At 31.5% G+C, this 22,027-nt stretch overlaps 4 protein-coding genes across 4 annotated transcripts; 1 reads left to right on the top strand and 3 right to left on the bottom strand.

The window, feature by feature from the left end:
• Positions 1–1,892: 1,892 nt before the first annotated feature.
• On the top strand, positions 1,893–4,698 carry LOC120085762 (glyoxylate/hydroxypyruvate/pyruvate reductase 2KGR-like). The gene is made up of 2 exons (XM_039041944.2): positions 1,893–2,508; positions 2,943–4,698. The coding sequence occupies exons 1-2, from the start codon at positions 2,086–2,088 to the stop codon at positions 3,459–3,461; spliced, it is 942 nt and encodes a 313-aa protein (XP_038897872.1). The 5' UTR covers positions 1,893–2,085; the 3' UTR covers positions 3,462–4,698.
• Positions 3,808–4,770, bottom strand: LOC120085764 (uncharacterized). Its single transcript, XM_039041946.2, has 2 exons — positions 4,416–4,770; positions 3,808–4,236 (listed from the first exon to the last, which is right to left on the bottom strand). Exons 1-2 carry the CDS (start codon positions 4,551–4,553, stop codon positions 4,084–4,086), a joined length of 291 nt encoding a protein of 96 aa, XP_038897874.1. The 5' UTR covers positions 4,554–4,770; the 3' UTR covers positions 3,808–4,083.
• Positions 4,771–5,957: 1,187 nt separating this feature from the next.
• Positions 5,958–8,140, bottom strand: LOC120085763 (uncharacterized). Its single transcript, XM_039041945.2, has 3 exons — positions 7,270–8,140; positions 6,669–6,854; positions 5,958–6,383 (listed from the first exon to the last, which is right to left on the bottom strand). The coding sequence occupies exons 1-3, from the start codon at positions 7,741–7,743 to the stop codon at positions 6,105–6,107; spliced, it is 939 nt and encodes a 312-aa protein (XP_038897873.1). The 5' UTR covers positions 7,744–8,140; the 3' UTR covers positions 5,958–6,104.
• A 6,256-nt stretch (positions 8,141–14,396) lies between these two features.
• Positions 14,397–17,297, bottom strand: LOC120085168 (ras-related protein Rab7). The gene is made up of 7 exons (XM_039041052.2): positions 17,042–17,297; positions 16,785–16,811; positions 16,579–16,678; positions 15,937–16,083; positions 15,766–15,846; positions 15,499–15,644; positions 14,397–14,681 (listed from the first exon to the last, which is right to left on the bottom strand). The coding sequence occupies exons 1-7, from the start codon at positions 17,092–17,094 to the stop codon at positions 14,615–14,617; spliced, it is 621 nt and encodes a 206-aa protein (XP_038896980.1). The 5' UTR covers positions 17,095–17,297; the 3' UTR covers positions 14,397–14,614.
• Between the last annotated feature and the right edge of the window lie 4,730 nt (positions 17,298–22,027).

Consider the following 22,027-nt stretch of genomic DNA (forward strand, 5'->3'; position numbering starts at 1 on the left):
TTTACAAATATATCAACATTTCACTGTTTATCTACAATAAACCACGACAGGCTACTATTTGTGTCTATCATGATAGACACAGATGGTAGTCTATCGCGGTCTATCACATATAGACTGTGATATTTTGCTATTATTTGTAGATAGTTTTAACAGTTTTGTTATTTAAAATAATTTTCCTAAATTTGATGTGTAACATAACATTTAGTTATTTTACATTTTTTTAATATGTAAATGATTCCATTGGATGCAAAGTTTGTACTTTAAGAATTTATTAGACACAAGACTCAAGAATTCATGAATTTATTAGAGATTTTTTAAAGTTCAATAACTATATATAGACATAAATCTAGAAGTTCATGAATTAAACTTCTAACTTTATATACATTTGTGCTAGTGTCATGTAATTTTAGATCTGTCACTAGCTACATGTATATGAACTTGTGCCTCCCTTACCTAAAATTTTGGATCCACCATTAACAGACCCTTTAGTTTGGCCAGCGTGTCCTTCTCTGACACACTCAAACTAATTTTTTAAGCATATAAATACATCAACCCATTTACTTTGAATTTTCTTTTGGTATAAAAATGTATATTTTAATGAATGTGTCCTTGTATCATGTCCTAGATTTTTGAAAAATGACATGTCACTGCATCTGTGTCGTATTGTGTCTGTGTCCCCTGTTTGTGTCTGCGTACTTCTTAGAATAGTACAAAATTGGAACGAATCTACCGAGTATGAATGTACCATAGTAGATAGCTCTAGATGGGAAAGAGGAAAGAATGGAAAAAGATGAGAGAAATAAGAGAGGGGGGAGAGAAAGATTTTTAAATATATATATTTTTTCCAACTCATTTTGCCACATCAATATCTAGACAATGTTATATTTAAATTGAATAGATTTATTAGTTGATGGACATTTTAAACTTATTGTTGAAAACTCAGAAACTAAAACAATCAATTTGAAATCTTAAGGACCAAGTGTACTCATTTTTTCAAATTCAGGGACCAAGAAGTAAGAGGTTATTTTTCTCTAAGATTAATTAATTAATTAATTAATTAATTTAAAATGATATATCAAAAGCAACAAATATAATCATATAATTATAGTATTGAAATTTAAAATTTTGGTAATAATTATAATTATATAATTATATAATTATTAGATAAAAATTTGTTAGTTACATTTTCTGTTATGTCTTTTATTGATATTTTACATTATTAAAAGTTGTATATATAAATACACCTCTTATGAGAAATAAAGAGATACTGAAATTTATCTTTTCCTATATCAATTCTTCAATTCTAATAGGAATGGTCAAAAGTCGTAATAAAAAGAAAAAGAGTGACAAAAAAATTTGAATTTTTATTTAAACTAAAGGTTGCGATGTACTAAATAGTTACATTTAGGATTCATACCAAAATTTTGACCTGTAAGAACATGCGAGAGAAAAAGAGGCGCTATGGAGAATTTAATCGATACCAAAATCGAATCGTGATAAACTGTTTATTCACAATGTAAATTGAATCAAAATTCGTGATTCATGATAACATACAAATGTGAGGATACTATAGAGAATTTATACAATGTCACATCAAAAAAGTTATTGTTAATTTTCTTATGGTTAAATTATAAAAATATCCTTGAACTTTGTCTTTTGTTTCAAAAATACATCTATACTTCTTAATGTTGTAATATTACCACTAAATTTTCATGGACGTTTCAAATCTATTATTAAAATATAAATCTTTTAGAATTTCAAATCAAATTCAAGATTTAGAATCATGTGATGTGGTGATATGACCTAAAACAACGTGTTGATCTCAATTTTCTTTTAAAACGAACCATACAATTTTATATTTTTGATACATTTGTGAAAACATAACTAAAATTGCTACTTTTAAAAGTATTGGGGTATAAATTCAAACAAATAGCAAAGTTGAGGGACGTGTGTGTAATACATATTTATATATATTATATAAATATAATTTAACCTTTGTTTTATCTTAGAAACCGCAGTGGGGCCGGAAAAATTAGCTGAAAATATCTTCACTGCAATCGACCGGAACTTTTCGCTGGTCTGAAAATGGAGAGTATAGGAGTTGCAATGACCACTCCAATGTTCAGTTATCTTGAACAACAGCTTGAACGACGCTTCAACCTCTTCAAGCTTTGGAACCATCCTCTCGACTCCGATTTCCTTCAAGAAAACGCCCAATCAATCAGAGCAGTAGTCGGCTGCACCAAGTCCGGCGCCGACGCAAATTTGATTGACTCTTTACCCGCTTTGGAAATCGTAGCGACCTTCAGTGTCGGATTGGACAAGATTGATTTGCCCAAATGTATGGAGAAGGGGATAAGGGTTGTCAATACACCCGACGTATTGACTGACGATGTCGCCGATGCTGCAATTGGACTGGCCATGGCGGTTTCGAGGAGGATTTGTGAGTCTGATCGGTTCGTCAGAAGTGGATCGTGGACGAAAGACGGTTTCAGATTGGCAACGAGGGTATGCTGCTTTCATTTATGTATTACGATAGGTTAGAGATTGTTATGAACTAGTTTTACTCGTTGCATTATCTACCACCTGAAATTGATTATAGGTTTATGGCGAATCCTTGATGATATTTCTTGTTTTGATTGAGCTGGATTGCAGAGGAGAGAAGCCTTCGAATTGTGAGGAATGAATTTGAGATAATAGATTGCGTAACATTTTTTGTTAGGTTCCAGGATATTTTGGTGGAAATTTAAGAGAGATTCCATTCAAATCTTAATGAACCTCCAAATTACTCTTTACCGCTTTCAACATCACCTGGTTTTTCCTGATCCTATCTTACTCTTTAGCTCTTGGAACAAAAAGTATAGTCAAGTCTTGATGATTATGAACTATAGCGAATTCATGTTACTTGATTGGTTGATTGATTTAGTAGTTGTCTCTTTCAGTTCAATGGTAAGTCAGTTGGCATTCTTGGGTTGGGAAGGATTGGTTCAGCCATTGCCAAAAGAGCAGAAGCATTTGGTTGCCCCATCGGTTATTTCACTAGGCGTAAAATGCATCAAAGTGGTTACAAATACTTTCCCAGCGTCTTAGACTTGGCTGCAAATTCCCAGATTCTGTTTGTGTCATGCACTCTGACGGAAGAAACTAAGCACATTGTCAATCGAGAAGTAATTGATACATTAGGACCAAATGGCATTCTCATCAATGTTGGACGAGGGGCTCACATCGATGAATCTGAGCTTGTCTCAGCACTACTTGAAGGTCGTTTAGGTGGAGCAGGGCTAGATGTGTTTGAAAACGAGCCCCATGTACCTGAACAATTGCTTGAGCTTGAAAATGTCGTTCTACTGCCTCATGTAGGAACGGATACCATTGAGACCAGCATCGCAATGGCAGATCTTGTGATTAGCAACTTGGAGGCACATTTCAGGAATGAGCCTCTGATTACTCCTGTGATTTGATTTTGACATACTTTTAGACATCTCCTGGTAGTCATTGAAACTTTTGAGCTAGGGCGTTAATCTTATTGGTGTTTTATGGTTCCTTTTGTTTCCCAGAATGACCGTTGTCAAGCATTCTTTGGGATTGAAAATGAAAACTACGTTCATTTCTCATTCAAGCTGGCCCCTTATTTATCAGTAGGTCTTGTTAGGGGTCTCAGTTTGTAAATATGACTCCAATTGACAAGTCTTGGATAATTTGTGACCATATCGATCAACAAGGAGACTGCCTGTAATTGATTTTATTTACTCAATAATTAGCTAATCTTGGCAGAAAATAGAAATCAAAGAAAAAGGGCAATGAAAATTCTTGAAAAGGATTAAGAACTGTCTCCCCATGACTTCAATATTTACATAGTATACCCATAAAAGCATTAAAAGCTTTTTGAACATAAACATCCAAACAATCCCAAAATGTCAATTTGTACATTTCCCTACCATCTCCCTTACGCTTCTTCAATTCGACCTTCCCCTTCCAATCGGATTGACTTAGCCACAGGAAAGGAAACCGAAAGCCTTCCCTTTTTTGTTTCTCTTCTCAGACTCTTTAGAGATTCAAATAAAGAGAAAACACAACTAAAAATCATGGAGCCGAAGAAGTCACCCCTTTGAAGATGAGAAAGTTAAGGGTCTCCAGTTTGAAGTAGATGAAAGACCCCTTGGAGTGGGTGAAGAAACAACCAAAATTTGAACCAACCACACATTGCCATCCGCTTCCATATCTGTTGTCAAAATCCTGCAAATCCACAACCAAGCAAGTTTTAAGGATCAAAGCCTGAGATTCTCTTACCAACCTCTTGTCTTCGACACAGACGCAGAACCAACACGGTTCTGCCATTAAAGTGAAGAAAAAACATCTGCAACCCACCATTTTCTCCTACATACACATCAAACGAAGAGAGAGAGAGAGAGGACCTTTTTTATGTGGGCAGCAATGGATTTGCAGTCGAAAACATCATAGAGATCCAGAGCTTTAGAAGCAGCGTCCATGGCTTGGATCTGCATCTTGCCAGGCATATCTGTGTCCTGTATCAAAGCTTTGCCTTCCAACATCCTTTCGCCTTTGCTGAAAAGAGAGAACTGGTGGGGATTTGCTCTCGGTGATCTCTTTTGAGTCTTATCTTCAAAACCCAGAAAAAGATTACCCCAAACTCAGCTGTTTCTTCTTCCAAGGGTATAATCGAACACAGAGAAACACGAAGAAAGTACTAAAATGGATATGATGATTTTATACAAGGAAAGACTCTGGAAGCCCCTCTTCCAAATGGAATCTTTTGAAATTTAAGTTTTAACTCGGCGATAAATATTATTTTCCTGTCATTTTCTCTCCCCATTTTAAGGATTTTTAACAATATTCTATTAATGAAAAATCTTTTTTTTTCTCTCTCTCTCTCTTACTTTTTCTCTCTCTTCCTAGCCCTTTTCCTTCCCTGCGCTGAAGATAATTATGGGTAAAGGATAAAGGTGCTGAGGCCAATAATGAAGCCAAGTTTTTTCGTTGGATTTTTCTGGCAATGAGTCGATGTGGGATAGGGCTGTTCGGTGATTAAGTCCTGTCCTAAAGTTAAATAATATTGCTCATAAAAAAATTTACTCGCTCTATGATGTGGATCAAAATAAAGGATCCACGTTGGAATAAATAAATAAAAAAAAAGATCCACGTGAATTCTTTGAAGCCATCCGATCAAAAGGCGGTCTGAACATCCCAACAAACTCTTTCTGAAATCAGTCTAAATGGATAAATTGGCAGTTTTAAACGATCAGGCATTAGATCTGATTCTGAGATTTAACTTAGAAGCAGATCAAAATGAACAATTATGCTAATTTTATAAAATTTCAACGATTTATCTAATTACATGACAAAAATAGAGAGAAAAACGTTGAAATAGAAATGTCTGTCTGCCACATAGGAAAGAGAATGGAATCATATTCTCTATTATTGTCAAAGAGAGAATTTGTTTTGGCATTAACCCCCCGGCCCCCACTAGTTTTGGTATAGAACTCGTCAATAAAAATAAATTGGAGATTGAGAGATTTTCAATGAACCAAGAAATATCAGTTGAAAAATATCAGTAGCACTAAATTGGTCATAATTCCTTTCTTAATTCACACCATAACACAAGTATACTTTGATAAAGACACATTGAAGATTCCCATATTCATAGCTACATCTTGACATAATTTTCCCATATTTTCCCATCTTATCTCTATTCCTGTGATAATAATACATTTAGGGCCACCTTCGATGCAGAATTCTGGATCAGTTCTCTTCCAAAACCTGATCTTCTGTAATGAAATTTAAGTATGCCTTCATTTTGAAAGTTTCCTGATATTGTTTATTGTTTTGTTAATGTTTCCAATTTTTGAGTCATTTGAAGCCATCCAGAAATGGTTGAAAAGAAAACGAGTCTTTTACAGTTTAGTAACACTTCTTGAACAGAATAAAAAAGATGGATATTTACAAAGGCAACCACTCTTTATTCATACTGAGGTATCTCTGCACAAACCAACAAAAGAGTAATCTTCAGACAAATTTCTTATCAAATTCATTGAGAGAGACAAATCGAATCAATACGAAGTTCAGGACTCAAAGTGTGAACAGAGTCACTCATATGTGCACGAATTCTTCTTGAACACGATGGCTTTGTTGCTGGTAGAATCAATACCCACAGGGCAAGAGATTTGCTTTATATGTGTTGTTCTTACTAGCTGCCCTACGACATATCCTCGTGATCGAATTTTGAACGCCAATATCATTGGAACCGGACTACTTGTTGGGGGAACAGTCAAAGTTGATGCAGCTCCATACATAGGAACTTTTATTCCTTCCAAGTTGACAGAGACTGTCCGGTGACTGTTTCTTGGCTGGTAATAGTTCTTCAACTGCACATAGGATCACAAGGCATGAGAATTAATGTCCTTGGCAATCGGGGACGAAACAACCACAAATTCCTGTTTAAGATGATTTTGGACCTGTTTGGAATGACAAAGTTTTCAAAAGCAGTTGAAGACACTTTTTAAAGTATCTCAGAAAGTCATTCCAAACAAGGGTTAGTTTTTAACTCTTAAGGCGAGCTGGACTCCAATCCAACACCTTTTCCCAAACCAATTAGTTCCAAAGTTATGAGTAAGAAAAGAGGAAACAGAAACTCGGCATAGTTTAATTACCTGACCAGAGGCCACAACAATCTCTGAATAAATGAGATCAATTGGTGTGGAGGTAACATGAATGCCAAATACTGTAGCAGGGTTGTATACACTTAACCTCAATGTGCTATTCAATGTCAGCAACTTGGTAGGAACCCCAGTGGAATCTGAACCTTCCCCAACATAAAAATTATGCACAGCCAAGCTCTGAAAGGATCAGATTTTACATTAAACAAATAACGTCTCTGTTCGTGAAAGGCTGGAAATTGACATGGTCAAGAAGAGAGAAGCTAATCAAATGATCTAGCTTCATAAATTTGAATTGTGATTCAGTTAAAAGAATTGTTATGAATATACATAGAAGGTTAATCATAGTTATTTAAGATGTCAGTCTCTTTATTTTGTGTCAAACATAGAATCTTATGTTAAAATTTCTACCATGTCATTTATTTCTTCTCGAGTATACATAGACAATCATCTTTTTCTTTTAAAGAACATCGTATCATTTGTGGATGAAGATTTTAACCGTTAAGCTGAATTCATGTTGTGTTGGCAATCATGAGAACGGTCTAAAGAATACAAACCATATCAATAGTTATTAACTTATTAGTAACTTGATTACCTTGACAGAAATCTGAGCCTTGAAAGGCCTGCTGGCGCCCCAAATGATGAGGCAGAAAAATGTGAACAAAGCAATGAAACTCAAGAAAGCAATTATAGCCTGAAAGCGTCTTGAGAGAGCCTTATCCTCAAGGTCATCATAAGGTCCTTCTTCCATGATCACATTACACTCAGGCCACCCTTTTTCATTGCTAATCTGCTTCTTGCTGCTCCCCTTTCTGCCTGAAGATGACCGGAAAATACCCGAAAATCGGCTCGCCGATGAGTTTCTTGAATGGCGGCCAAACGACGGGTGTGAAGGTGACTCAATTGGGCTATTGTTATAGATTGGAGTGGTGTGCATTGAGGAAGATTTGTCCCCATCATTAGAACACCTTGAAGGGCTCTGAACATAGTATGTTGGCCGCTTTGGTGACCTTGAAGGCGATGATGGCGCCAAACTGGTAATATCAGACTCAGATTTTGCCGAAAGCATTTTTTTTTTATGATTATACTAACACAGATTATGATAATTGAAGATAGTTTCAGCACAGAAACCACATAATAGTCGAAACCCAGATGAAGTTGGAGAAAGAACAAGGCAAGAAACTTGAATCGTCCCTGAAATTGAAAACAGGGGACAATTCTTGAACTCTCTGTTCAAAGGCCAAGTAGGAAGGAGATGAAATGGGGTAAGCTTGGAGCATTAACAAGGCCAAAAATCTCGAAGCCAAATGACAACCACTGGTGAGGAGAATGAGTGTCGGCAGCAGATTATTATATAATTTACAGGTGGAAATTTGAACCTTCTGGTTATGAATCTTGTTTATCATCATTATTATTATTATTTTGGAAAAACACTACAATTTTTAGTTCATAAATTTTGGAGGTAGTTTCTATTTATTAGTCTTTTAAATTTTGAATTTGATTTTGATTTAGTCACTCAATTTTAAAATATTATAATTTTAATAATGAGATTTGAGTTTTGTTTCAATTTAGTTTTTTAATTTCAATATTTACACTTTTGACATCGATTTTTCACTAATTACTTGTTTTTCGTCTTAACTAATTTAAACAAAGTATAATTAATTAAGTTTCATTATTTTTCATCATTATTAAAACTAAATTTAAAATTTCATTCCATAATTATTTAAAATTAATTAATAAACATTAAACCAAATAATTGAAATTGAGTATTTAATAAAAAAATTGAAGTTAAAAATGTAAATTTTAAAAATACCAAATTGAAACAAAGCTCAAATCTCAATTGTAAAAATTGTAACATTTTGAAATCGAAGGATTAAATTGAAACTAAATTCAAAACTTAAGGACTAAATATGTAAAATTTTGAAACTTACGTACAAAAGGATATTTTTCTTGTTTTCTTTTTCAAGTCATTATAATTAATAAGCTAGCTCCTTAACTTTTAAATTTATTACAATTTAATCTATATTAAAAAAAATCTCATCAAAATTAAGTATTATTTGATAGGACTTATTTTTAATGGTTTTAAACATAGTTTTCTATTAAAAACTTATTAATCGAGTTAGGTAAGAAATTTCATTAAATTTTTAAGTTTTTTCACGATAAAAATTAACTTGTTGCAAATTTTAAAATATTGAGATTAAATTGTTACACATTAAAATTTAGATTAAATTATTACAAATTAAAATTATATGGTCTAGACTATTAAAAATTAAAATTAAAAAATTAAATTATTATTTTCGTAAAAGTTTAGAGAAGGAAAAAAATTTTAACTAAAAAAATAATTTCAATCCATAAACTCTAAATTGTGATAGTATATACTTCACTTTCTAATAAACATTGACTTATTATTTAGCATGTCATAGTACATTAACAACGAAATAGAGAAGCGTAATCTATACAAAGAAAAAAAAAATCCTTTTTTAGGCCGAAAAAAAAAGTATGTTGAGCTTGATGTTTAATTAAATTGTTTGTCAACAATTTGTGCAAGTGACACTAAGATTACCTCAAATCACATTGGAGAGTTAAAAGTTAAAGGCAATAATTAATTTGTTAAATGAATTTATAATGTCACCCACTATATTATATAAGATTAAATGCGAAAAGATTCCCATAAAGTCGCACCAAATTGGATTCGGCTGCTAGTGATGTAGTAGTCACACCAACAAGATCAAGACAAGTAATAATAAGACAAGCAATCATTCATCATTTTTTATATAAATTTATGAAACGATTATTATTAATTCTACTCAGCTTCGTTATTTTATTTATTTATTGGCATTTAGAAAAAGCAACTTCAGGTTTATGTACCGACAAATGTGTAAAACATCTAAAATGTAGGAAGCATTCTTTTTCTTTTTTTTTTCATTTCATCTTTATCTTCCGTACTTTTTCTCCAATTGAGTAATCAGAATGTATTAATTAGTCAAAAAAAAATTGTTTTGTTCTTAAGATAGTTTACTTAATTATTTGATTAAGATCTTTTTATTAAAAACTTTTAAGTTAAGCTTGATACTTAATTTTTGGATTATGGCATTATTAAAATTAAGCTTGATAGTTTCTCATTGCAGTATGTGTTTTGTTTTGTCTTGGATAACAACATTAGATCGGAAAATTGTCAGAAATATCACCCTCAACTTTTCATTTTTCAAAACTAACACCTTTTTTTAAAATTCGGTAAACTAATTTTTTCAGTAGATCTCGTGAGAGACAACCACCGAGATTTAGTTAAAAATTCACTTTTTCTACCATTGTTTTGGTCATTTTGGGCCTATCTTGATAGAGATTAAACACGAGATTCTAGTTTTTTTTTTTCAAATATTAGATCATCTATCCAAATCTTATACCAAATCCAATATATTTTCAAATTTGCTCCAAATTCGGTTATCTTTATCGAGAAAATTGGAGGAAATAGCAAAATTGAGGGGTGCCTTTTGATTTTTGTCAAAAAAAAAAAGAAATAATAAGATTTTTGGCAAAAGCATGTGTGCACATGATATATATTTTCTTAATCCCGAAATTGCCCATACATGGTCGATTAACCATTTTCTCGAGTACTGTATAATTGTTATATAAATGGAATCGTTTGAGACTTCAACCTAACCAATTCAAGAGATAAAAGTGCCGAATTTTTCTCCCAATTTAAAATTTGAATTGACGGTTTCATATTTGTTTTGATTTGATTTAACCATTTTTGGAAGATATACAAAATTAATCAATCTTTAATTTATTTATCACCATTTTGATTTTAATTTATAATATATCTTTGGATTTATATTATTTTATTGGTTTTTTATTATTTTAAATTCGAAATAAATTTTTTATATTGATTAGGATTTTACTTAATATTTTATACATATTATCTTCTAACAAATTGTATATTTCATTTAAATTTCATTATTTTTTAATATTTTTTTAACCATCTTTTATTCATTATCATCTTATTATATCATTAATTTGTCTTTTTGACAAACAAATATTAATTCGCTTTTGTAGTCTTGTTGTTTTTGTTATACCTTTACAACGAGTTAGGCTTGATTTTGTAGTTGAATAAACAAACTCCTTTCCTGATTTTTCTTCCAAAATTATATATGAATTTATATTTTATTATCAAATTAGATTTTATCTAACTACTTATCGAATTAATCACAATAAACAAATACATTGTTCTCCCCAATTTATATTTGAATTTATCTTTTATTATCAAATTTGATTTTATCTAACTAACTTTCTATTTGTTTAAATGTTTGTTACAAATTCAATTGTATCTAAATATTTTTCATTAGTTTATACATATTGTTATCAAATTAATTTGATTTTTTTTCTTCATATTTTTTATATTTTCAATTTTTCATATAGAAACACGTAACAATAGCTTGTACTTAAAAGAAACATATAAATAGGAATTGAAAAAATTATTATTCTTATTATCAGCATTATCATTATCATTATTATTAAAATAAGATTAAGAAAACCCTAAATCTTACATTTTCATCTTCTTCACTTACTCTTTTTCTTCTTATTAATCTCAGTCACCCTTTCCTGAATTTCATCTTTTGACTAGCTTTTGACGACCACCATTGCCAGATTGTCGATCTTTTTCGTTCGAACACATGTTTCATACTTTTGTTTCTATTTCGAATATTGCGTTCAACAATGATGTTCTGGGATTTATTTACTTGCCAACAACAACTTCATTCACTGGTACAATCAACTTTGCTCTTTCTCACCTTGAAGGAAGTCCATCGTTGTGGACATCCATAAGTTTTTAATAACCCCTACTGCTTGGTCATCATCTTCCATCGCATACACGCCTTCTATAAAGCAGTCGGGAATGTGATTTCATATTGGATGATTTTTAATTTTTGCTTCTGAAATGTTTAGATACTATGTATTTATGGTTCTAAAATATAAGTAGAGTGTATTTTTTGTATTCAAGTTGTTTTTGAAGCAATGTATCTTTGTATTCTCATTTGTACTTAATTTTGTTGTTTTAGGGTAGTTTTGTCATTTACTAATTAGTATTTTCCATTACATAAATTTGTTTTGCTATTTTTATAATTTTGAAACTTTTTTGCCATTTTTTCCAAATGGAACTTTGAATTTTTGTATTCAAGTTGTTTTTGAAGCAATGTATCTTTGTATTCTCATTTGTACTTAATTTTGTTGTTTTAGGGTAGTTTTGTCATTTACTAATTAGTATTTTCCATTACATAAATTTGTTTTGCTATTTTTATAATTTTGAAACTTTTTTGCCATTTTTTCCAAATGGAACTTTGAAATTTTCTATTTTTCTGGTCAACCCTATTATAATCGACTCTTACGTAATTTTAGGCACAATTTCTGTTTATACGATTATATGAATTTATAAATTTCCAAATGAGTTTACCAATTAGATTTTCTAGACAGATGATTACATTTTGATTTTTAAATTTTGGGAAAGATTAATATAAAAAAAAGGTAAGATATGAAAAATATATAAAATCTTGATATTAATCTGCTCGAGAATTCATCCATCTCAGTGTTAATCTACTTGAGAATCATATCGAGATTTTATATATTTTCCATATTCTACTTTTTTTAAAAAAAAGAATAATCTTTCCAAAGATTTAGAAATCAAAATCAATTCCATCTAAAAAAATTCATTTAAATAATTGGTAAGTTGTGTTAATCTACTTGAGAATCATATCGAGATTTTATATATTTTCCATATTCTACTTTTTTTTAAAAAAAAATTAATCTTTCCAAAGATTTAGAAATCAAAATCAATCACCTGAGATCCATCTAAAAAAATTCATTTAAATAATTGGTAAGTTGATTTAAAAATTAGAAATTTGGTCAAGATTTAAAAATTTACATAACATTTTCATATAATATTAGGTAAAGATAATCAAATTTAGAGAAGATTTAAAAATTTATAAGATTTGGTATAAGATTTAGAAATATCACATAATATTTTGTAAAAATTACTCGAATCTTGGTGTAATCTCGTACTGAGAAATGTCCAAAAGGGCCAAAACAATCAATAATTTAGAAAAAACAATCTCGCGAAATGGACTAAGAAAAACTATTTGAACGAGTTTTCAAAAAAGTACTAGTTTTGTCCGGTAAAAACTTAAAATATTATTTCTGGCAATTTTTCCAAGATCACAAGTGTAGTTCGTACAAAAAAAATAAAAGGCAAAAGTCCATAAAAAATTCTATTTATATTCATATTTTAAAAAATAAATGATAAATTATTAAAGTTAACTAAATTATACCGTTTGAGTTTATTTTCAAAAATTTGTGGATAAACTAGTACCATAGACCAAAAGAGTATTTTGTCAAAACACAAACATCATTATTTATAACGTAGAGGGATTGATGAGTTACTCTCATTTTGGCAGAGTAGAGATGTTCAACTTCCCAATGGAGACAGGACTCTGCGGAGCCCACCCCAAACGGGGCGGAGATTCTCCGATTAGGCGGGGAATGAGAAAATTTTCTTGTGAGCTAAACGGGAAAGGGAAATGCATTCCCTATCCCCACCCCCGACCTCGCCTCAATTAACTTTTACATATTTATTTAATATAGTTATTTAATGTTATGTTATTATTATTTTTATATAAATATTACATTTAAATTTCAAATTTAATTATTTATTGGGAAAGATAATGAATATGTTTAAATTGAATGTTTAAATTTAGATTATATATGTGAATAATTTGATTTATATTTATTTCTTTCTACTAAAAAAATAATTAGCTTTTTTAGGCCAAAATTTGAGTAATTTATCTTTAAATTCAAATTGTCATATAAAACTAACCATAATACATAATTTAGTGATAAAGTTAATTATTTAATTAAAATTTGCTCACATTAATGATTTAAATTAATTGGTTTTTTTTTTAAAAAAAAAAGAAAGTAATGAGGAAAAATTCCGGCAGGGAACCCGATCCCCGCGAATTCCCCACAGAGAATCCCCGCCCCGATCTCCTTGAGAAATTTCACAGGGACGGAAATGAGAAATGACATCTCCAGCCCCGCCCCGTGGACATCTCTATGGCAAAGTCAAGTTAAATGAAATATTATTTTGATTGAGCATTATTATGTCAACCTGACGTGTATTCTCCAAAGAATTGGTTCAGTTCCTTGCCCATACAAAGTAGATAAGTAGACTATGAAAAGAATTGAGTGATCTATTCCCTCTCAAAACATGACCAATCATCTCATCACACTCAAAAATCTTCCATTCACTGTTTTATCATAAAAGTATTTAACAATAATATGGGACCTGTGAAATAACATAATAAATCATCTAATAACCAGTCAAATGCTAAATGAAAATAATATACACTACCCAACTATAGATTTTCTCTTTGAGTCAGATGAATTGATAAACACATCTCATTGTACTGATTGATCGATAGAGTACTTGGAAGATCAACAACCAATTGGAGAAACAAGATCATGCTGGGAAGGATAAGGTTGACTGGACCAAAGAAGGCACAGATCAGTACAACTCATCTGATACCAGTACCATTTACCAAGTTTCCTCTTTGGATTAGTACAACTTATGAACCTCAATTCGAAATATGCTATGGGGGCTTGCAAACAAAGATTATATCAACAGCAAGAGGGCATCTAGGGTGAGTTCGATCCACACAATTTAGTTCCTTCTGTACATTGGTTCAAGTATTCAATTTTATTTGACACCCAAATGATTAAAGCAAAATATATAAACATCAAAGAATGTTATTACAACATAGAACAGAAGTAGAACTTTACCAGCAATCTCTAGACCACTACATGTTAATATAATTGGACCATATGGTTTGAGGAAACATGAAACAGAGGAAATACAGTGAAGGAAGTAGACAGAACCCATTAGTTAGTTGTTACTTTTAGCATTCACACCCTGTTGATCTTTGCTGCCGTCCACCTGCAACATCAATGGTGTCGGGAAGGTATCTGCCATCGCCCCAAAAAGGGAAAACAAAGATTAATGACAAGCAAGGGATACAAACTCCAACTAACTCTCAACTCTTCTACAAGAAAACAGATTTTAACTCTACTAAGATGGTGGAGGTTGAACAGAATAATAACCATGTTAGATGAAGACAAGGAATTCTAGATTGATAGTGTATCCTCCTGATATGCTAGCACTGTACTCATTTGAAGAAATCACTTTTCAGTTGTCAGTCACTCGAATCTTCAGCAACTTCCAATAAAATTTGGAAAAAAGGGCAGAATTGTCAGGCTTTCCAATGGAGAGTGTTATACATTGCGACTGAAACTCATATCTCAGATTCTAAAGGCTCTGGGGGATACGGCCATTGCCCACACTTCAGCAAGGAAGTGAAGAATCCTTGGAAAATTAAGTTGGATCAGGGACATGGCTATACACAAGGCAACTCTACTCGTACTATCCATTACAAAACTGGCATTTTCGTCATAAAAGATACCTTAAACATGCTTCGAAGTTATATTTTAAACAAAATGACAAAACTTGAATCTAACAAGAAATGAGGGGATATTCCCATGCCCTGTTAGAATAGGTTTTAGCAGATATAGTAGAACATCAGGTAACACCAAGATGACGACAGCAGTTTCCCCCCTCTGGTTTTATTCCTTAATTTAAAAGACACGCTAGTATTCATGTTATCTATCTACCTACTTCAATAAGACTCTAAAGACAGAATGACGCTACATATGTAGTCAATAAAAAGATGTTGTTGGGAGGGAAATGAAGTTAGAATTTAAATTCAATGGAGAGTAATATACTAACATTTCTTCTTCTGGTTCATTCTTGAGGGCATTTTTTGCTATACACTGAAATGCAGCATCCACATTGAATCCTTCTTTCGCAGACGTCTCAAAGTATGGTATGTTTCCTTTTGAAGCACACCACGCCTTTGCTTTCTTCTCAGAAACCTATAATAACCAAAAAAAATCCTTCTTAGAAAAGTACTACCCTAAAGCAGGAAAGAACAATCCTCACTCTGGCCTAGTAATTCAGATAACCGTTATAAAAGCAAGATTGGGCAAAACTCACCACTCTACTGTTCCCACCATCAACGTCGACCTTGTTCCCCAATACGACAAAAGGAAAGTTTTCAGGATCAGATGGACTAGCCTAAACATTAAAAGACAGACCTTCATTAAGAACAAATATATGATGTCATAGACTTGTCTCAACTAGTATCTACACTGAATCAACACCGACCTGAATTAAAAACTCTTCTCGCCAGTTGTTAAGATTATCAAATGATTTCATAACATTCACATCATAAACAAGAACACAGCAATCAGCACCACGGTAAAATGCCACTCCAAGACTTTGGAACCGTTCTTGCCCAGCTGTGTCCCAAATCTGCAATTCGACACCACACATATAAATCGTCCATCCCAAGACATTAACATCATGAGGCAAAACCACACCACCTTCTCAACAAAAATAAATAAATTAACCACAGGATATTTCCTATGTTTATACAAAACTAATCCAAACCACAATCAATGGAAGGAGGGGAGACAATTCTATCTCAAACATAACCATGATAATTATTATCAGAGTGAGGAAGCAATCCACAGCTGCCATTTTTTTTGCATAACTTCTATTAGAGGGATAGAGTTGAAAGTTGCATCTTTCAATTGCTTTTCATTTCAGATATTATGAATGCATGCCATAAATTACACAAAATAGAATTTCTAGAGATCCCCAATGACCAATCCCAGCATGAATTGTTAACGCTTAGTAACCAGGGCAGCAGCCAGAGCCCATTAACTATAAACACATTCCACATAGCTCCAAAGAAATAGAATACCCAATAGACAAAAACTGTACAGCTACTATATCAATACTTACTTGTAACGTAAATAACCTGTCATCGAGCTGAACTTCCTTTGTGAGAAAATCTGCTCCAATAGTTGCCTTGTACTGATTGCTAAACTTACGATTCACATACCTGGTGATGCAAAAAAAAAGTAGCAGGGCCAGCGAGCAATTAAACAACCCAATAAAGGAAAAGTGTTCCAAACCAAAAAGTCAAGGTTTCGGGTTCAAAGGCATACTGATTCATTAACGATGTCTTCCCCACGCTGCCAAAAATTGGAGAAACTTAATTAGGGAAAAGAAGAAGAACCCCCCATCACATCCAATAAAGGAAGAAGAGAAAAACAAGGAAGAAAACTCGGTGCAGGCTTTATCAGTTTCCAAATTCCTCCACCAAACTCTCTTCAATGCTCTCAAATTCAAGAAACCCAATTGAGATACAGGAACGATAATAAAAAATGCGACAAACAAAAAACAAAATTGAAAGTTTGCTCACCCACTGTCGCCAAGGATAATGACTTTCAAAAGTATGCGCCTGCGAGAAGCCATGGATGAAAAAGCAGGGAATTGGGAAGAATTTTGAGGGATTTTGAATTGACAGAGAAATGATGAAGAAGGGAAAATTTTAGTTTTGAAGAATTATGATTGGTGGCGTCGAGGGAAAAAGGCCGACCGGAAATTGGAAAATAGGAGGAAACAATGGGAGGACAGCAAAGGGCGGTTGAATTTGCTATATCCCGAAAATACCCTCACAATGTTGGGTTAACTACATTGGATGCCATTCCTTCCTATTTTTGAGTTTTGCCTCCTATAGAATATTCCCTTTCCTTTGTTCTAAATCCTTTCTTAGTTTATCCAAAATCATTTTAGCCGCAAATTTTTTAATTAGTCATTATAACTCGGACTTCGTTGGCGGGAAAATGCTCCTTTTATCCATTTTAATTCTAATTTAACCTAACAAGTAGCATCAATAATAAATATATATATATATATAAAAATCGATCCATACACCATTCAAAATATCTAACGCATGTTTAGAATTGATTCTAAAATGATTAAAATCACTTTTGTTTTTTTTAAAATCATTCAGAAAATATTTTTAATCCTTTAAAGTTAGTTTTATTATGATAAAAATATGGTTTTAAAAGTATAAACTAAACCATGAATTAATTTTGAGTGATCAAAATTTAGTTTCATAGTGATTTTAAGTACAATAAAAAATGATTTTAACTAATATAGTTACAAAATGTAAATTTATTATTATTATTCTTTTTTTTTATATGAAACATAATGCTTTATTAGAAAACCGAGATATAAAATTGCCAGAGTCGTTGTTGTTATTATTGTTTTTATTATTAATTTGAGAATTATAAACTTAGAAAAGTAGATCAATAAAAACATATTATAATCCACAAGTATTGTTAACTAATTTCGAAAAATTAGAAACCCAAGTTTGGGATCTAAATTTTTAAAATGCACAGTTTATTGAAGCATCAACAACACCATTATGTAGACTCTGAAATTGAATATTTGTAAGAGATGTACGGGAGAGACCTCTTTAATATAAGATTTTCGTCCTCTTTCTTTAATAATTGAATGATCTGCCAACAAGAATGTAACTCAACTGAAATAGTATTTGTACTATTGACCTCGAGGTCTAAGGTTCGATTTTCCTATTCCATACTTTAATTACAATACCTTTCAAAAAAGAAAAAAATAATTGAATGACCTCTTCATTATGTGATTCAAAGATGATTTGAGGATGTACCTACAACAAAATCATTTGAATTCCTTCCAAATTATCATCTTACAACATCTTTTGCCAAATTAGATAATTTTGAAAAGAATTATGTTAAGAACAAGTATGACTATTGAGCTATGTATGAAAAAAATAGGAATTTTACTTCTGATGTAAAAATTAAGCTTAAATACAATTTTGGTCTCTATATTTTTTACTTTTGTTTATTTTAGGCTTTGAATTTTTTTAAAAAAGTTATCATTTTGGTCCTTTTAAAAATGAAACAAAACATTTTCAAAATATAAGGTCTATAATGAATAAAAATTAAAATTACCAATAATCAAAATGAACATTTTGAAAATATAAAGATTAAAAATAAACCAAAACAAAAAAAAAAAATAGATTGATTAAAATAGTATTTAAATTTTTGTAATGTATTAGAATAGTGTTAGGAGGCCACGTCGGAAAGTTTTCAACGCTTGTAGCCATTGAATCAAAGGCTTTCAATGAACTATTCAATTCACCAACCTTGATAAAGTAGGTGGCTTTTAAGTTAATTTTCCTTTTTATATGGATAATAAAAAAACTAAGTGATTTTGTTAACATGAGTATTGTTCGGGGTTAAGATATCTAACATTTTCTTGAGGTTAGAGATTCAAATCGTAATCTTACAATTATTGAGATAAAAAAGAATGGTCACATGTTTTACAACCGAACTTCATTTAATAACCTTTTCAATTATTGGGCAGTGTGGAATTGCTTTTGAAATCTTAAGAAGCCATTTTAGGAGAATCTTAACTGTCTAAGATGTTTGGTAAAACAACTTATTTATTAATCTAACTTGAATCACTTTTACAATTGTTTTAACATGCAAAAGTTATTTGATGGAAACTTTTAGATTTTAGGTTTCCTAAAATTTTCGTATCTTCCCTTACCCATCTTAAATTTTCATTTCGTTAGTTTGTTTTCTCACATTTATTCTAAAATTTAATTGGTTCAAATTCTTATAACAATTATTTTTTTAAAAAAATTATTTCATAAACTATTTTAACTAAACAAAATTGGTTGCAATTCAAATCATATATTTTCATATAATTATATAACTAGATTACACTAATTTAGTATTAATTTCTCAAATATCTTGACTAGTTTTTTTTATAATTTAAAATTAAATTTATCAAACACTTTTTTACTTTCTATCATAGTTGATTTTTCTAGAAGCACAGTTACAAAAAATTATTTTAAAAGCTACGGTAATCCCAAATGAAGCTTTACTGAGTTTTATTTTCATGTAATGGAGTGAACCAATGGATCATGAATCAAAAACTCTAGGCAGCCCACATAACAACGTGTCTAAGATCAAGTTATAGGGCCTCAGTTTGAGTTTGGGCTAATTTTGTAAATAAGTATAACCTTTTATGTGTTTTTCTAATAAACATATTATAAAGGGGGAAAACTTAAGCTTGGACAAAAATGAAATTATGACTTAAAATAAAATCATTTGGCACAACATTTTGTTTAATTTATTTATAGAAATCCCTCTAAATCAAATTTGTTGTAAATTTGAGAACACAACAACACACAACGAGAATACAAATATGGAGAAAATATAATATAATAATAATATATAAATCAAATAAATAGATATTAAAATATAGAAAACATAATATATAAATAAATAAAATAAAATAAAAAAATATTAAATAAGGAATTTCTCTAAAATCTTCACTTTCTCTAATTTTCATGGATTTTGTCCAATGTACGTGTCTTCCAAAACCCACAAAATATCACTATTTATAGGCAATTTAACAAATAGGAGGTAGATTACATAGACACTAATAATGTGTAATGTTGAGACACATGGACAATACTTTGGGAAATGGGGGCATGATACATGGTAAATAGACACTAAGATGAGCATCTAATGGGCATCTATTATCATAATATTTATAATGTTCCCTTCTAGATGTCCATTATATATATGAAAATGTGTCTCATTAAAACCTTACTAGGAAAAAACCTAATGGGAAAAAAATCCTACTGAAAGGAAATAGTACATATTTTATATAATTTATGCTCATAAAAAGTATATTTACTCTCTCTCATGGAAACATCACTTGAGATCTCTGAGTCACCGCATTCCAACATTGTGGACCAGTTTTTCAAAGATTGTTGTAAGTAATACCTTTATGTTGGGTTTTATGTCCTAAAACTCGTGGTTTGTAAACATTAGAACTTATTCTGAAAATTCAATAAGTTGTTATTGAATATATTGTTTTTTCGAAATCCAATAAACCTAAAGTCCCTTGACTATTACATGAGTACTTGAACTTTATGTGGAGACATACAAGTGGATCATGTTCGAGTAAATAATCAAAATGATCTAGAGTATATGAATAAGGATGGGTGCCTTATTCTGGTAACACTATTGGATGTGGCCTACTCTGTAGTTGTTACAAAGAGTTGTAAAGTGTTACAAACGAAGTGATCCTAATTCGTTCATGTTAGGACATGAGGAGTGAGGGCGTCCTGTGCAAATGAGCTTTGTACAAGATCGGACCACGAAACCATTCACTATTACTTTATGATGTTGTTTACTGTTTAAGACTGACTATTTCAAAGCGATGACCTAGGTAACTTAACCTTAATCCTGAGCTAACTATGAACTCCTGTTTGTTTAGGATTATCCTTTGATCTGCAAATGGTGATAATAGACAAATGTCTCTACTCAATAAGCCTTCCATTTTGGGGATAAAACTGGATAGATAGCTGGGGACATAGGGTGCAAGACAGAATTCACTCCTACCCGATTAGGGTTAGTAGAGAGGTTGTTTCCTTTAAGTGCTAATTTTGGATCTTGAACAAGAGGCATCACCCTCTCATTGGCCCGAGAGGGATTCGATTTGTTGATTGGATCAGGGATCAGTGGAACTTAAGAAACAAGAGGTAATTTCGGGGGTAAAACAGAGATTCGACCCAACCGCAAACAACCTGTGAAGGGTTAACTTACTAATCATGGTTATATCGAGTGGACATAATATATCTACAGTGAGAGGAGTTCTCAACTATGGGCTTTAGTGGAATCACCCATTGTTAACGAATGGGTGCTAATTCGAAAGTTGAGAATAAGTTTTTGGGTCAGTTTGAAATGTTCAAATTGACAAGAGGGAGTTCGATTATATATGATATAATTGAATTGGTTAATTATATATGATATGATTGGCTAAATGTATGAGATATATTATTTTGGAGGAAATTGGATATAAATATGATTTATATCAAGTAGAGGAGAAAACACTATAATTGATATATGATACTAAACTATAGGTTATGAATATAATATGATTATATTTATTATTTTATTAATTAGGCGGTTATGAGATAATTGGCCGAAGTTTTCTCCGAATTCGTGCGATAGGGGGAAGTTCAATTTAGTTCTAGTAACTGAAGAATAAAATGAAAATTGTTTTCATTTTGTACGAGAAATGCATAATTGCTCACAGTGTGATTACTCTTGTACTTAGTGTTGAGAGCCTATACAATAGTGCCCACTTATTAAACGATCGCACACTCGTGCTTTACTAAACGATCGCCCATGATTTCCCAAACAATCGCTTACCTCTTCATAGACGATCGCTTAGTTTTTACTACATGATCATGTACCCCGCTCTAAACGATCAAGCACCCGACTATACGATAGTCTTTCCTTTCTCCCACTTGCTTGTTTGTAGTATACGATAGCCT

This window comes from Benincasa hispida, chromosome 9 (assembly GCF_027475165.1).
Source record: "Benincasa hispida cultivar pf3 chromosome 9, pf3_genome.v1.1, whole genome shotgun sequence".
NCBI classification, from domain to species: Eukaryota; Viridiplantae; Streptophyta; class Magnoliopsida; order Cucurbitales; family Cucurbitaceae; genus Benincasa; species Benincasa hispida.

Excerpts from the sequence above, each read along its gene's own strand:
- LOC120085762 (XM_039041944.2), top strand. The coding sequence starts at position 2,086 with ATGGAGAGTATAGGAGTTGCAATGACCACTCCAATGTTCAGTTATCTT. Across the intron at positions 2,509-2,942 it reads GTTTCAGATTGGCAACGAGG|TTCAATGGTAAGTCAGTTGG; the intron begins GTATGCTGCTTT and ends TGTCTCTTTCAG.
- LOC120085764 (XM_039041946.2), bottom strand. The coding sequence starts at position 4,553 with ATGTTGGAAGGCAAAGCTTTGATACAGGACACAGATATGCCTGGCAAG. Across the intron at positions 4,237-4,415 it reads TTGCTGCCCACATAAAAAAG|GATTTTGACAACAGATATGG; the intron begins GTCCTCTCTCTC and ends GTGGATTTGCAG.
- LOC120085763 (XM_039041945.2), bottom strand. The coding sequence starts at position 7,743 with ATGCTTTCGGCAAAATCTGAGTCTGATATTACCAGTTTGGCGCCATCA. Across the intron at positions 6,855-7,269 it reads AGGCTCAGATTTCTGTCAAG|AGCTTGGCTGTGCATAATTT; the intron begins GTAATCAAGTTA and ends TGATCCTTTCAG. Across the intron at positions 6,384-6,668 it reads TTGTTGTGGCCTCTGGTCAG|TTGAAGAACTATTACCAGCC; the intron begins GTAATTAAACTA and ends TCCTATGTGCAG.
- LOC120085168 (XM_039041052.2), bottom strand. The coding sequence starts at position 17,094 with ATGGCTTCTCGCAGGCGCATACTTTTGAAAGTCATTATCCTTGGCGAC. Across the intron at positions 16,679-16,784 it reads AAGACATCGTTAATGAATCA|GTATGTGAATCGTAAGTTTA; the intron begins GTATGCCTTTGA and ends TTGCATCACCAG. Across the intron at positions 14,682-15,498 it reads AATGAACCAGAAGAAGAAAT|ATACCTTCCCGACACCATTG; the intron begins GTTAGTATATTA and ends GGGCGATGGCAG.